Source organism: Neolamprologus multifasciatus, chromosome 5, assembly GCF_963576455.1.
Source record: "Neolamprologus multifasciatus chromosome 5, fNeoMul1.2, whole genome shotgun sequence".
NCBI classification, from domain to species: Eukaryota; Metazoa; Chordata; class Actinopteri; order Cichliformes; family Cichlidae; genus Neolamprologus; species Neolamprologus multifasciatus.
In genome coordinates this window covers 10,419,096-10,434,363 of record NC_140443.1, presented here as the reverse complement: position 1 = coordinate 10,434,363, position 15,268 = coordinate 10,419,096, and the positions used below count along the sequence as shown (strand labels likewise).

The 15,268-nt window shown below is 37.9% G+C and overlaps 1 protein-coding gene across 2 annotated transcripts; it reads left to right on the top strand.

Moving 5' to 3' along the window:
* Window positions 1-5,455: 5,455 nt before the first annotated feature.
* Window positions 5,456-14,551, top strand: agtrap (angiotensin II receptor-associated protein). Of its 2 annotated transcripts, none has more exons than XM_085160903.1 (5): window positions 5,456-5,705; window positions 6,594-6,628; window positions 6,815-6,923; window positions 8,826-9,021; window positions 12,220-13,604. In XM_085160903.1, the coding sequence occupies exons 1-5, from the start codon at window positions 5,679-5,681 to the stop codon at window positions 12,291-12,293; spliced, it is 441 nt and encodes a 146-aa protein (XP_085017029.1). In that variant the 5' UTR covers window positions 5,456-5,678; the 3' UTR covers window positions 12,294-13,604. The 2 variants fall into 2 exon arrangements, with proteins under 2 accessions (XP_085017029.1, XP_085017028.1); XM_085160902.1 differs by lacking the exon at window positions 12,220-13,604 and adding an exon at window positions 13,611-14,551 and having other exon boundaries at window positions 5,479-5,705.
* Window positions 14,552-15,268: the final 717 nt, after the last annotated feature.

The following is a 15,268-nucleotide window of genomic DNA, read 5'->3' as shown; positions in this document are numbered from 1 at the left end:
GAGGCCTTCACAAGTAAAAGGTTTCGATTCTTGTGAGTCTGCCATGAGATTTAAAAAGATTTCCAGATAGAAACAAATCATTATTCTATAAATGGTGCAGATTTTAAATAACTGTTAATTTTTCCTGCCTGCCACAGGAAATGTATCTCATTTTGAAGAAGTGAGAAAGAAATCAAAGCTTCCAAGTACCTGAAAATGTAATCATAGGATCTGCAGATAACTCTCGCAACCATCTGTATCAAAGATATCAGTCTTGAGAGACACGCATTTGCAGTCTAAAAATAGATTTGGAACAAAACTGTAATTGGCCAGTGTCCATTTATACAGAAAGACAAGACTTATTGGAATAATGTGTTCAAAGATAACTGATCAGGAGCAGAAGCTTCTTCTAACTTAGGCATGATGGGGGTTGCTTTGCCGCCTCAGACATGAGGCAACTTGCAGTCACTGATTCAACAAATAATTCTTTATCTTACCAAAGATTATTTAATTGAACATAAGAGGTTATCCTTAGGAAAGCTGGACCTCACCTGGACAGGATTAATAATTTAAACACACTAGCAGAAAACAAAAAGAAAGTCCATGAAGTCCATAAAGAAGGATTATTAAAAATTAAGAATAATGACTGCAAAAACATATGTCTGCTAAAGAGAGCTATACTGACTCTTGAGATTAACACATACTAACTTTGACAAAAAATGTCCCATTTTAAATAATTTCTAAAAGAAATTATTTAAAAACATGTTCACAGGTAAAGATAATGAAAACTACTGCATGGGATTACTCTACCGCCGGGAATCTATGAATTTTTGGCACTTAAAATATGGTATTTATGTGATAATAACATCATATTTTCCTTTTTTTTAAAATTAAATTAGAACAAAACAAAATCATTTACTTAGCTTATGCTTTAGGAAAATCTATGCTTTAGGTTTATCTTGACACCTACTGGGTTTATGCAAATCAGTGAAAATAACACCTGCTTTTATAATAAGTAGAACATGCAGCAGCCAAAGCCATTTACAATTGTAAAAATAATTATAAAACATGCCAGTTTCACTGCCACTGCTAAGCTAGCAGGGTTGATGGTGAAGGTTTATCCTTGCATTGTTAAATTCTGTGTTTTTTCTAGAGATTTATAGCACGAGCCATTGTTATCTTTGCATGTATGCAAAATGAACACGATAATGGTCAACGTAACACACACAGGCTGTGATGCAAATATTCAAAGTTGGTTGGGTTGTTTGTTTTTGGCTCAGGGTCACAGGGAATCACTGGAAATGGGTAAAAGAGCCAAACGAGGCTGCGATGCTGCAGTTTCAAGAGGAATAAGCCAAACACTGTACCAACCATGAAATAATAATTTGAGTCAGTTTTGAATTTAGAAACTGAAAAGATGTGTCTTTATATTCTATTATAAATAGGCTTTTGGAACAAAAGATGGTGGGGAGTACTGGAGGGTGGTTCATCATTCTGTGGAAGAGGCAAGTCATTTATAGTTTAAGGATAACATTTCTCAGTGTAAAAACACAAAAAGAATGTGAAATCTTCATCATCTTCAGTGCTCAGTATCATTAAACTGTAATAAATCTTTGTATGCAAGGGACAAGGCTGAAAACCAACGGCTGTGATGTTGAGTTTTGCCCTGAAGCAGCTGAAATCCAGTATCCAGAAAGCTTTAGAAACCACAGCAAGTGATGCCCACAGTTCTGAAACACTTAGAGCGTGCTGTTAAATGGAGAGGTGATGCAACGCGCAGTGGGAATCATGCTTAAGTGTTTCTGGCATCAAAGTCAAATTAAGCATATGTTTGGCTTTGGTTTTGTTTGTTTTTTGTTTTTTAAATCCCCCCTTCTTCTATTTATATTTTAAACTTTCTTGGAAACAGGGTTGCATAGAATATGTAATTAACCCTTCCACCACTGGGCCAGAAGTTAGTTAGCTAGTCCCTTTCTTTCATTATTTTATATCACAGTTTTAAGGAAAAAAGATAAAAATCTTTATGAAGATGAAGCCTAAATGGCTCACTTTGATCGATACACTTTGTAATGTAAGCATGTTTCAAAGAGAGCATTTTCCTTAATATGGAGATTTTTGAGGCACCAAAGAAGCACCGTCTATCTTAATGTAATACGATAATCTGCCATCTACACTTAAGTCTCAGAATGCTTTAACACAAAGCTTACGACACATTAGAGCAAGTGCAAGAAATTACATTCAGCGTAGTTCAGATCACACAAAGCCTCTGCAAATCTAGCCACATCAATATTTCATTAGATGAAGAAAGTAACACAGATTTTTCTTTCCTAGGCACCATCTCAGTTGAACTACAATTGTGCTATCCTGATTTACAGACAAAATGAAAGCAACAGTCATGTATTTTTTATATTTACCTATGTCAGAGTGCTCTGGTAGAGTGCCCTGTTGAAACCTGGCCAACAGCCAGAGAAAAGATAGATTACACACAGCCACATCCCCGTAGAGCTGCAGCTACAACAAATGCATGTTTACCTTTCTTGAATTAATTAACCCCCCATGGTGTCTATTTCAAGGGAACTTTTCCAAATCAGGTTACTTCTTAGAGCACATAGATGAGCAAGAAATGAAAAGAAGTCACATGGGAGCTAGTCCGAAATCTGCCACCACGTGTCAAAACATCAAAGAAATTATTTGTGCTCAGTTCAAATATTAGTTTTTTGTGTGAGTGCTTTATCTGTGCTGGATAACGTTGTGACGTTACACTACAAAATTTAACATTTGTGTGTTTGTCCCACTGCAGTCTCATTTTCACACACATGTATACACGAGCACATTCAGGACAGCAAGGCTGCTAAATTTAATTATGGTGGATTTTAAAGAATTCATCTTTCAGTCAAAGAGAAAAATCAGTTTGTGTGCTGCCACAGGGGTCAGAGGTCACATGTGGGGTCAGGGTTAATGCTGGATAGTGCAGAGGCCATATGCCAACACTGGGCCATGAATCTGTCTTCAGTGAAAAGGGCAGAGAAGTGCCAAAGTCTGAGTCAGACTGCAGAACAGAAATCACAGAGAGTGAATCTCATATTAACATTTTAAAAGTTCGGCAGCTGCTCTCATCCACAGTGACTTACAGCGAGCTGAAAGGTTAAATGTGCTAAAGTCCAGGGACATAATGTCACACGGGCATCGGTGTTGAAGGCAAATGGCAGTCACATAAGGAACGAGTGATACATACTTCATGATTCTGGTCATTTAGAATATTAAGAACCAAAGGGCAAGGAGCGCTCACCCTTTGAAATAATATAATAATCAGACAAGCACAGTTTTGAATGATTTCTACAGCTTTCAGCTGCACCTCCCTCCGCTCATTCTCTTCCGTCATGGCGGTTGGAGCCTATCACAGCTGGCAGAGGCCAAGACGCAGGGTAAACCCAGGTTGCCAGCCTGTCACAGCATCTGCACCTCCTGGCTTTCATCCACTGGAGCAGTGTGATGACAGACGAGACTGCTTATATATATTTTATATGCAGTAAGTGTTTCTGTGGTGATATATGATTATGGCTATTACATATGTTTTTGTTAAAAACTATACTTATGGACTGAAAGACAAGAAAAGATTTTTCCATACCAGCTGTGTAAGGTTTATAGGAAAAGATTTTTCCATACCAGCTGTGTAAGGTTTATAGGAATGCATCTGCAAGATCTTTTGACCTGACTGTGACTTAATTGGACTTCACTAAACGAAATAAAGTTATAGCCTACTTTGAAATCTGAATTAGCAATAAGAAAATGCTTGTGAATTGAGTCCACATGTTGTTTTCATTAAGACTCAATCATCATCAGGAAAATGTTTACTGAGAACTCAGTGAAGGTGGCTATAGGTTGTTGTTGTTTTTTGTTTTGTTTTTTTGTTGGGGTTTTTTTTTTTTTTTTTTGGGGGGGGGGGGGGGGGGGCATGTATTGTACCAGTATCTATTTAAACAACAGACATCACCATCTGCTGCAAGTGTTTCAAATGCTCAAAGTACTCCTTCAGTCCCAACTTCCTTTTAAAGTCATTTTCACACTACTGTCTGTTAGTGCTCCTTTGATGTTATCAAACACAAAAAATCTATGACAGTCTAATGGTCTTGTGGATACAGGATGATTAAATAATGCATGACAAGGTTTGCAAGAGTGTATGCTGATATGTTGGTGTGCTGCCTGACAGTGTCTCATTAGAAGTAGCAAACAATAATAAACATCTATCAACATATACATGACTACCAAACTCATTTTTTTAATAAGCAGTGTCATTGTGGTATTCTAGTTCATGAGCTGTTAACACACAGGCTTCCTCAAAATGTGCATTGATTACGACACAGCTGGTCCAACCTACAATAAAGCTTAATGCTGCTTGACGTTAGCATTGTTGATGTTCTGTTGAAACTGCTTTAAATACAAGTGACTGAAATAAACTTACTGAGTTCCTCTTTGGAGAGGCTGCTGCTTCACTCTCTCTGGCTGTTTCTGAAATTTCATGCTGTTTAGTCGTGCTGAGTAAACTTAATAGTATGTCACATCTGACAATGGCTCTCTGTCTTTAGCAACCACTGATAGCTAAACCATTTTAACTTGTTAGCTGTCCTCCATTGACCTTTGTTCTCCAAGCATTTCTTTTACATTTTTCCTTTTTCTATCCTTACTTGGGTAGAGACATGATTCGGGATGTGGATTAGCAGTTACTAAAATACAATAAATTAGCTGTGCTGTGAATGCATCTGCAAGAGTGGGTGGACTAAGCCACTTTGCCTCATTTGTAAGGGATGAAAGAGGCATCAGAGAGCTTCACTAGTTTTTGGAGTCCAGGGTGCTTGGGTAGTCAACCTCTATCACCACACTTTATATTTATTTGACAGAATAATATTAACTCTTAAATAAAATGTTACTATTTTTTATATAATATAATATTTTTTTATATATAATTCTTGTATTTTTTTCTGTCAGCACTGAAAACCTCACATAATTTTTTTATGTTAATATACTTTTAGAAAGGCCACTTAGGAAAATTGAACCGGGGTGTGCTGAGAAGTTATATCTTCCTGGGAATAGTTTTTGGTTGATATCGTTTGACTTATTTGAGCTACTCTACTAAGATGTACTAAATGCATTCTGGACCTTTAATTGAAATCTCATGTGTTTGCGTGGCCTCTTTTATCCCCAAAGAGGCAGGAACTCACAAAGAAAAGTTCAATAATATTAATTTACCATGCGGGGAATATAAACTAAAAACACGAGTGAAATATCATTTCAATTATATATATATAAAAAATAATTCCTTGCGTCCAGTTATTATTAAATCATTAAATTAAAGTTCTGCTTAAGGAAGTAATACAAGAAGCACGGACGCGGCTGATTGCCGCACACATATTTCCGGGTCTCTTCAGTTAGTTAGTAACCTTCCTAAGCAAATTTGCCAATTGAACCGCACCCCAGGGGTTGGGGGAAGGGGTGAGAGGGTGAGAGGGGCAGGAGTCACATGGGAACGAGTCAGGTTGCTGTCACATGGCTTGTGTTTGCAAGGCTGAGCCGACGGGAGGAGGGGTTTGGACAGAAGTTTGTGTAAGAAGAGAAACTGCGGTACTTTTTCATGTAGCTCTTTAACAAGTTGAAACGCCGAATCGGATCAAGGAGGAGCTGCTTTGTCCAAACAGACAATTATGGAAATCCCTGCCATAAATCTAAAGGTGAGGTTTACTTTCTGCGTTTCTGATTGCCTCGGCTTGTACGCTCAAACAAACGCTGGTTTTCAATGAAATGTCAGCTCTGTTCCTGAGTGGTAATTCCTCTGTGTGGCAACGACCTTCCTCTGCTTGTGACTCAGATCACAGTAAACTGCTGCTCTACTTTTTGCTATTAAGTAAGAAGTGTTTAAGGTAATGTTCAGGGGATACGGTCCCTGAAGGACAATTTTGAGTGAGTGGCAGCAGGTCCTTTGACAGAGGTCATTATTTAAACATATAAACATATTTATTTTCACAAACACTTTAAACACTCATATGCAGTGAATTTGGGGGGAACTAAGGCATCAAAAATAGTAGAGACAAACTATATTCTGTGATGAACATTAACTGATAAACTGATGCTTTTGATTAACCGTGAAACTGAACAGGGACAAAAGTGTCCTCGTGCTCTGTCCAGAGAATAAAATGGGTCAAATGTAATTTTGGACAGCTCTTTCAAGGATTATAAAACCTGTGATGTTAAAAGTAGGCTTGGAGGACACTAACACTTTCTGCAAGATGGTGCATTTTTATATTCATTTAGTGTGTTCAGTCATTCATTCATTTATCTCTTAAAGTTTTTTGAAATTAGTTAATTTTACTCTGTTTCACAGAATTGAAGGAAATCATATGTATAAAAAATGCAATTTGGCGAGGTTAAAAAAGATGTCTTCGGTCCTCTTAGAGACCTAAATAAAAAGATAAATCATTACTGTAGATTAGCTGCACGCAGTGATGATTTGAAGTTTTTAACTTGTGTTTGAGTGATAGAGTTTCATCATTCTTAGCTATACACTGGCTGTTCTTGGTCTCAGTTCAGTGTAAACACATTTTTGTCCTTCTCTATTCCAGGCCATCGTACTGGTGCACTGGCTGCTTACAGTCTGGTGAGTATGAGCACAGGCTTTTTTTCCACAAACCTGAGGAATTTCTCTCCTCTTTTGGCACACAGACACATGCTTATACTCCTGATTCAGGTCAACTCTTTCACCTACATGTCTCATCCTCTGTGAAATCGCACGTAACTCTCCTGGGGTGTGTAAGAATCTGTCTTGTTTGTGTGTTTCCTTCAGGGGGAGTATGGTGTGGCCGTCAGTGGCCTTCACATGGGCGAACTTTAGCATTTTAGCAGTTGGAGTGTGGGCGATTGCACAGAGGGACTCAATAGATGCAGTGATCATGGTGAGTCTCTGCCTTCATTTCTTCATACGCTCTTATAGCATCATGTGACACATAAAGTAGTCCAACTTTAGGTGCAGTGCTGCATATCTGTGCTAACCCATTTGTCTCTGGAATCTAGGGCATCCCTTTGAAAAAAGAGCCCTTAATTTACCACAGTACAGTAGCTGAGGCCCTCAGACAGTTTACATTTGCTTAAGGAGCCAATTTAATTTAAATGTTTGAAGTTTCAGAATTGTCAACCCTTATCATACCGTAACTCTGAACCTGTGACTGGTGTTTCCATTGTACATTAGCGACATCAGCTGACTAAGGGGAAAAAACTAAACAAAAGTGTGACTTGAGAATTGTTTTTTGATTGTGTGAAGCAAGAACAGCTTTTAATGAGAGCCGTTATCAGATAGAAGGAAAACTTGTGCAGTTGGCTCTTCTGTCTGTCAGAGGAAACTATTCAGCGCCTCATCCTGACTGTGGGTCAGCAAAAGTACTGAGCCCTTCTCATAGACTGTATATAGAAGATGGCCACAATGGTTTGTGGTTTTTCATGGCTTTAGTTTTGGATTGAGTTTCACATTCTGGCTGTGTTCATTTTTTTCCAAGTAAAATCTGACCATATTAACATGAGCAGGCAGTGATTAGGAGTTGCCATCTATTGCTAGCTAGTTTGGTTAGCAGGGTACCTTCATAAAGTGTTGTAGTATTAAATGGGATGCTTATTCTGACTTGCATCAAAACAGGCTTAAAATTACTCAAGTGTGTTTTTGTATGATTGAACACTAAACAACACCAAATGTCAAAATGCTTTATGCATTTCTGCTGTAACGTTGGACATTTTAGCATGGGACCTGATTGGCCTGTGAAGCCAACCTCAGGGACTGCAGCTTTTGGTGCTTCAGCTCTTATTTCATTTTTTAGCCCCAGAGGTTGCTGCATTTTAGTTGTGTGTTCACTGCATAAATACTTTTATGCTGATGCAAAATATTTGTTACACTCTAAATCTTCGTGTCCTTGTAATGGACGGATTTTTTCAGTTTCTGTTTGAATGATGTAGTTACTTGGTTTGTTTTAGTTAAATAAAATCTTTACTGCAATTGATGGGAAATTATATTAATCTCAGGGGGCTATGTAGCTTTGTGGGTGACTCTAACCCACTATGACTAACTTTAACTGGTAGATTTAACAAAACTATACTTAAAGTCCACCTTTGTCCAGGCTTTGAGTGTTTGAAATGAAGGGATGACTCTTGAGCAAAATAGCTGTCTACTTTGTTATTCTTTGACAGTAACCAAAACGTCAGTTTTGATTTGACAGTTTGACAGTACTGGACTCTGTCACTGTACTGAACTTAATTTAGAATTATAGACGCTGGGATGTAACCACAGGGGAGCCTTTTACCTTGTGTACATTAAAGTCCAATGTCATATTCACTCATGTCCAAGATCTATCAAGAAAAAAGACTGGTGCACAACTAATTGATAAGCAGGATTCCTTAGCACTGAGTGGTATTTTAAATTGGATCAATCACCTGCCCAATCAGCTGCAGGTAATATAGCTCACTGTATATCTTTTCCAGTATGGTTAAATCCTGGCAGCATTTTTCTCGGGTGCCTTAAGTGAATTCACTTATTTTCAAGTGTTTAACTAATAGCATGTTTAACTCATATTTAATTATTTTTTTATTGGAGAGTTATGTCTCATTTAACAATATGGATATTGACTGTCCCAAATTATAAGACAAGATCTTGTTGTTTTGTTTTTTTTTACTCTTTTTGTAATGGCTTGCCTCAAAAATCTTTTTCCAGAACATGTATACTATACTTTTGTTTTTTTATAACACACCCATGACTTCATATTCCAGGTTACAATTATGTCGCTTTACATGTCTCTTTTGTGTGCTCCCTGTAGTTTCTGATAGGGATGATTTTGACAATATTGACCGACATCGTCCATCTCGGGATATTCTACTCACTCGGTGACTCAACCGACTTGTTTCGCTTCGGCGCAGGGATGACCATCCTCAACCTGCTGCTCAAACCCATTTCCTGCTTCTTTGTCTACCAAATGTACCGCGAGCGAGGAGGAGATTACAACATCAACTTTGGTAAGTACGACTAGAAGGGTCACGTATAGTAGCATAAAACATTTCGAGATTTGAAAAGATTTTGGCTCAGGTTCCTCAGTTTTTCATTTTGTTGTCATGAAAGATGTGAAAAGGTAATGAAAGCAGAAATACATACACAACACAGAGGGTACATCTCCCAGTATAATTTCAGAACTAGTGAGAAAGTATCTAAAATACCTGAGCCTACCCACCGCTTTATGACCAAAGCTAAGGTATGGAGTAATGCATGTGTCCAAGGGCACTTTGATGTCTTCCTTGTGTTGTTTTATGCCGTTTAACATGAAAATCCTGCCGAGAGCAGCAAGACCTGGCAGGACTGGCAGATGATTCCACCGTCAAACTGATTAGTTACAGTCACAAGACTTAAAATGCAGAGAAATATTTGAGCTGCAGCTCGGCCAGTCAAAGAAGCCCTTTCTCAATGAAATTTTTATTACATTTGTGTGTCATCCTGGCAACCACTTTATACTGCATGGAGAAACACATTAAGCCCATGCAGGCCTACGAGTGTATGATCTGCCATGATAGCACATGGACAGAAATAGCACAGGAGTGATGTGGAAAGAAACACAGATGGACTCAAATTGGATGAACACAGAAAGAGACACTTTGTGTTGGTACTGACTTTTGGGTGTATAGCATTCTGTTTGCAGGCAAACATCTAATAAGCACGCTAACAAGTGAAGGGATGTTTGATCAAGTGTGTGTGGTCATTGATTTGTAGACTTTACCTCTCTCTGCTGAGAGCTTTTCCATTAGAAATCCCACTGAGCTGTGACGTCCGCTGGACTCTTAAATCCCGGAAAATGTTACTCATTCATTAGCGATTGATCCATAATAAGAGCAACAACAACACAAATGGGAAAAATAAAACCACATATTGTTGGTGTAATGCAATTTTATTACTATTATTATTAGTATTATAGGCCAAAATACTATGTTATTTCATGTCACGCTGGGTAAAGTAATGAAATTTCTCTTGCATTGAGACCCAAAACTGCAGTTGACAAAATATATTTCCTGCATGCTTGGCAGATAATTGAATATTGATGAATGTGCTCTCTCTGTGGTTTTATTTTACCGCCACATTCACACAGCAGGTACATCCATTAGAGTGTGTAATGACTGATGAAAGCGACTAATGTCAGTTTCAAACTATGTGAGTTTTAATTGCTGCCTGATTGCATTGTTGGCATTTATATGGTTCCCCGCTGCACTGAGCACTCTGGGAACCAGACAATCAAGTGCGTGTGAGTGAACTGTTGATTCAGGTATTTGGGGCTCCCAGAATTTTGATTGATGGACCTCTTATGGTGGTTGAATTACTCTGAGTTTGTGTATTAGACTTAAGTTTTATATCCAATGAAGCAAAAACTGCACATCACACTTTTGCAGTCAGTCAAAGTGACTGTGGTCATTAAACCAACCACTGCTTAGCACCTATAAACAGGCAAATCCAGACTGTCAAAGCACATAGAGGTGAGGCACGTACTTTACATGGGTAGATGAAAGCCTCAGAAACATTGAAAAAGAACAGCAAGTAATAAGCTGTGATTTTGTTTACACTGTGAATGATTGGCAGGTAATTCAAAGCCATAAGCAAAATTGAAAGGAAAAGGTACCTTCTCATTTGTGAGCCATAGATGGTAGCATTTTTTATGTGCATCTTGTTTTTAATGGGTTGGGCCCTATTTTGTCTTCAGACCTGCTTTAATTCTTCATGGCATACATTCAACACGGTTCTGGAAACATTATTCAAAGATATTGATCCATATTGACACGACTGCATCACACGATGTTGCAGATTTGTCAGCTGAATTTCCTTTTCCATCACATCCCAAAGGTTCGTTCTTAGATTCGTTCTCGTGGCATTACAGTGAGATCATTGTAATCTTCAAGAAACTATTTTGTGATGATTTGAGGTTTGTGAGATTCCAACTTATCCTGCTGGGTAACTTGGCAGCTCTCGTGCAGTAGGAATTGAGGCTTATTAGACAGGGCACCCTTTTTTTCCAGTCTTCTGTAGTCCAGTTTAAAATTGTAGCCTCATTTTACTGTTCTTAGCTGAGGGGAGTGGTGCCTGCTGCTACTGTAGCCCATGTTACAAGTTTGAAGAGTTGTTCTGCACACCTTGGTTGTAATGAGTTGCTTTTGCCTTCCTATCAGCTTGAAGCACTCTGGCCATTCTCTTCTGACCTCTGGCATCAACAAGCTACAAAAAAAATTGTGGGCAATTGTTTTTTAGAGTGAAAAGGCTCCATCTTTGAGTTTAGTATCCTATTTATGTTTACGGCTAACTGCAATCATTTTGAGGTTTTAAATTAGCATTAGAAAAAGCCATTTATTAATGGTTTGAATAACTTCATACTTCAAACTGTGCCAGTGTTATCCAGGGTTTGTCGTATTTGCTAAAGAGACTTAGCAAGTGCTTAAACACACACACACACACACAGATAAGATTAATTTTTATCTCTGTGTGTAGTGTGATTTTTTTTTTTTTTTTTTTTTTTTTTTTTTTTTAAATCGTGTGCATGCAAAGAGTATTGTAGACAGACCAAATAGCAGTCTGAACAGTTTCCACATCATCCAGTAAATACTAGGCCTAACACCTACCAGGGACCTTTAAGCTTTAGCCAACAAATGCATATTTAAGACTGTTTTTTGGAGTCTCATTTTCATACAGTGCACCTCAAGACATTGAAAAGTCAGTAAAAACTCTGCAGCCAGGGAAACTAAATACAACAAACGACTGGAAAATTGACGGTTGGTTGCTAGATAAACATAACACGTCTGAAATGACAGACTCATCAACACTTATCATTAATTTTGAGCAATGAGTCTGCTGCCATTATGTGTGAACTGTACCAGAACTGTGCCGTGATGTAAAGTGCAACAGCCTTGCTAGCAATAACTAAGTAAATTGCAGCTTAGCAGACTGCCTGCCATGCATTACCCTTAAATTAATGTGCTCCTAAATTAAATTAATGTGCACTTCTTAAATATTTGTTCCCAACTTAAAATGTCATTATTTTTCTTGCATGTCATCCTTTGCTCTTTGGCATACCTTACTGTCACACCTTAGTATTTATTTTTTGTAAAGGCTGATTTTTGTTGTTGTAGTTGGAATTTGATCATTTCTTCTTCTCTTCTCTTCTCTTCAACCTTTTGACCTCTCAGACTTTGAGACCTCTGTGGACAGTCGATGCACTACGGACAGTGCTGACAGTGCCTTTATTGGGCGCCGCTATTGATTCCTGGCCTCTTCCCTTTTTACAGTTTCTCTCCTCCAATCATCCTCTTCCAACTCCTTCTATGCAGGAAGTAAGATTCCATATCAGGCTGCAGGATGATAAAGAGAAATAGATTTTTTTCCCCTTTTGTATTTCTAAACAATCATCTTGTCAGTGTTCTGTTATCCATCTCTTTGTGTTTTTTTAATCTGTCTTTTAATTTGACTGTTCCCATCTTCAGTAAGCCCATACCTGCCTGCATTGCTATGTTTGTTTGTAGAGATTGCTCTTATGCAAACACTATTTATTGTGTTTTAGGAGTTTATATGTTTCTGAAAGTTTGCATCAGCTATATGTTTTATTCAGGTTTTTAGTCTCCAGATGCCTCATTTGTGCTCTTGCATTGTATTTGCATGTATTTAAAGCAGAGCTGCATGATGCTGCACATTCTAAAATGAGCCTAATTAAAATCAACAAGATGCGATGTGATACTAGACAGTGAGTATGGCCTGGTTTTATGCACACGCTTTGTTGAGCTTTATGTGATGCCATCCTTTGGTCAATCTTTGGGCTCTTGCTAATATTCCCACACAGCTGCAGTAAAACCAGATTTCTTGTTTTACTGGCATTAAAGGTGCATGTTTGTCACCGCAGTTGGACTCTGGACTGTGCAGAGGTGCTGTCTTTGACACGCCAAAAGGGGATAGTTGATATTCTGGCCATGTCAGAGTCAGGACTGTTTTTTGTAGATGCTTCATGTGAAGTCTCTTTATAAAAATCTTTCATAAACGTTCCCACCTATAATACAGCAAGGAAGCTATATCCTCTGGTAAATTTATTTATTTCTTTTTTCAAATAATCTTGATTATTTGACTACTGACAGAAGGACAAGAGATTTTTCATGTTCAGTCTCACATCAGTGAAGTTCCCGTGCCCAGACTCTTCTCAAAATGTCTAATCAAACAGTCGTGGTGAAATGGGAGGAATTTCTTCTTCCATCAAAGAAGGATTTTGAATGAAAGTGGCTGTTTTCTAAGTCTACCATTCATCAGAGGGAGTGTGTATTTTTAATGTATGCTGGTAATAACAGATTCAAGCACTGTCATTTATATTTCTACAGACATGGCTGGGCATTTGACTCAAGATAGCAAATCTGCACAACCGTTTCATGAATCTGTGTGTAAGGAGAAAGAGAAAACAATAAAGAAAAATATTTGAGCTTTCTGTGTGCCAGTACTTTAAATATGTATATCAACAACAGTCCAGTCTCCAAGGTCCATGATTAGATGTGGTTAAAAATGATAACTGGTGTTGAAGACTTGTGGCTTGTCTCTACAGGTTTCCCTTCTGTATCACGAAACCGAGATGCCTATCAGTCTATTGACCAGCAGGATGGCTCCTCTACCTCAGGAAATCCCTTCAACCAGACCCCGGACAGCAAACCAGGAGTTCGCACTTACTGAACCAAGCAGCCGTTGAGCAATGCAGTGTTTTCCTTTCAGCAACACCTGCCCAGCACTTTGGGACAAGTATTATAATCGATTCTGTGTCGTCCCTGTTTTGTACGATTGGCGTGTAACTCTGAAAGTTTTATTATGCTAAGTAGTCATCTGTTCGAACTTCAGAGAGAAATGTGGCATAATTACACCCATTTTCATTTCAAACTTTGGCACATACCTGCTGAACGCACGCAGAGGAAAAACTGTTCTCCCATTCCCATGCTGTGATGCCGTACTTTTCACCTTCTATTTTTAGTAGACAGGTGTTGAATCGAGCTGCTGTGTCTACAGCGGTTTTGTTTTCTGTTACCTTTTTTTATTTCCCACAAATGTGGCACTTTCGAATGCTAAGAGTCCGTTTCTCATTTTGTAAGCAGTAGATTAATATTTTTCAATTGATTTTTTTTATTTTAAATATTACAGTTCTGCTGACTAGAATGGAGGTTTTTGACTAAAGAGAAATGAAATTAATGTCCATTGCTGTGCCTTGGAAGTTAACCTTTGCTTTTGTATTTTTTCACCCAATGTGAAATTTGAACTGCTTCAACCAAACTGAACGCATAGCAAGAACTGTAGTTAATGTTTCATCTCCTAACTTGGCATGAAAATACACTCACTGCAAAGCAGATGGGCCCTATTCATTTATGCTGATATTTAGTTTCTTCATACTAAGACTTTTTTCATATCAAGCTGCCAATCTACCAAAATGTAAAATATAGAGACTGCTGATTTTGTAGCATCACATAATTGTCAGTTAATGATTATTAAAAAAAAGTAAACAATTGTTTTCTTTGTTATTCTAATAGTTGCAAGTAAGTATGTAAAACCTGTTTACAGTATATACAGTAAATTACAGATCACACCATACTGATATGTTAGAATTATGTCTGCTGTGTAGGCACAAGAGATATGAGAAAGTATTATTACAGTAAAAGTGTTCAAAACTTGAAATGTTCACATCAGCACTGTGGTTACTGAAAATGTGCAACACGTCGTTCACTGAGCTTTTCAAGAAGTGTGTACTCTCAGTTTTTGTTGGCAGATTGTCCGACTATGGTAGCGATATGAGTGTAAAGAAAAGCGGCTACAGGGATTGCATCATTTGGACAAGTGTTACAAATGTTGTTTTTTGAAATCCTGATAAACTGTGTGACTAAATGGAGATGTGGTAACTATACTGGTCACAGTATAGAGATGTGAAATTATGCATGCCATAGTAGCGTGACATATAGATCACAAGACACACCTTACTTGCAGTTACTAAAGAGCCTGTAAGACGCATACTAAATAATGCAGAGTTGCGGTTCGCTGTATTGCTTATGTAAAGTTATAATTTCTAAAGTTTACTGTAAGTTGTATTTTGAGAAACTGTTTTTGCACCACAAGAAATGCAGGTTACCATAAGTTAACAAGAATAATTTAATTAAGCTAAATGTTTAATCTAATAGCCTATTTGTGTTATTTATCGAGCCTTTACGTTAGGTTTCAACAGACATT

Coding starts and splice junctions, on each gene's coding strand:
- agtrap (XM_085160902.1), top strand. CDS start 5,679: ATGGAAATCCCTGCCATAAATCTAAAG. Junction 5,706..6,593: donor TCCCTGCCATAAATCTAAAG/GTGAGGTTTACT, acceptor TCTCTATTCCAG/GCCATCGTACTGGTGCACTG. Junction 9,022..13,610: donor AGATTACAACATCAACTTTG/GTAAGTACGACT, acceptor TTGTCTCTACAG/GTTTCCCTTCTGTATCACGA.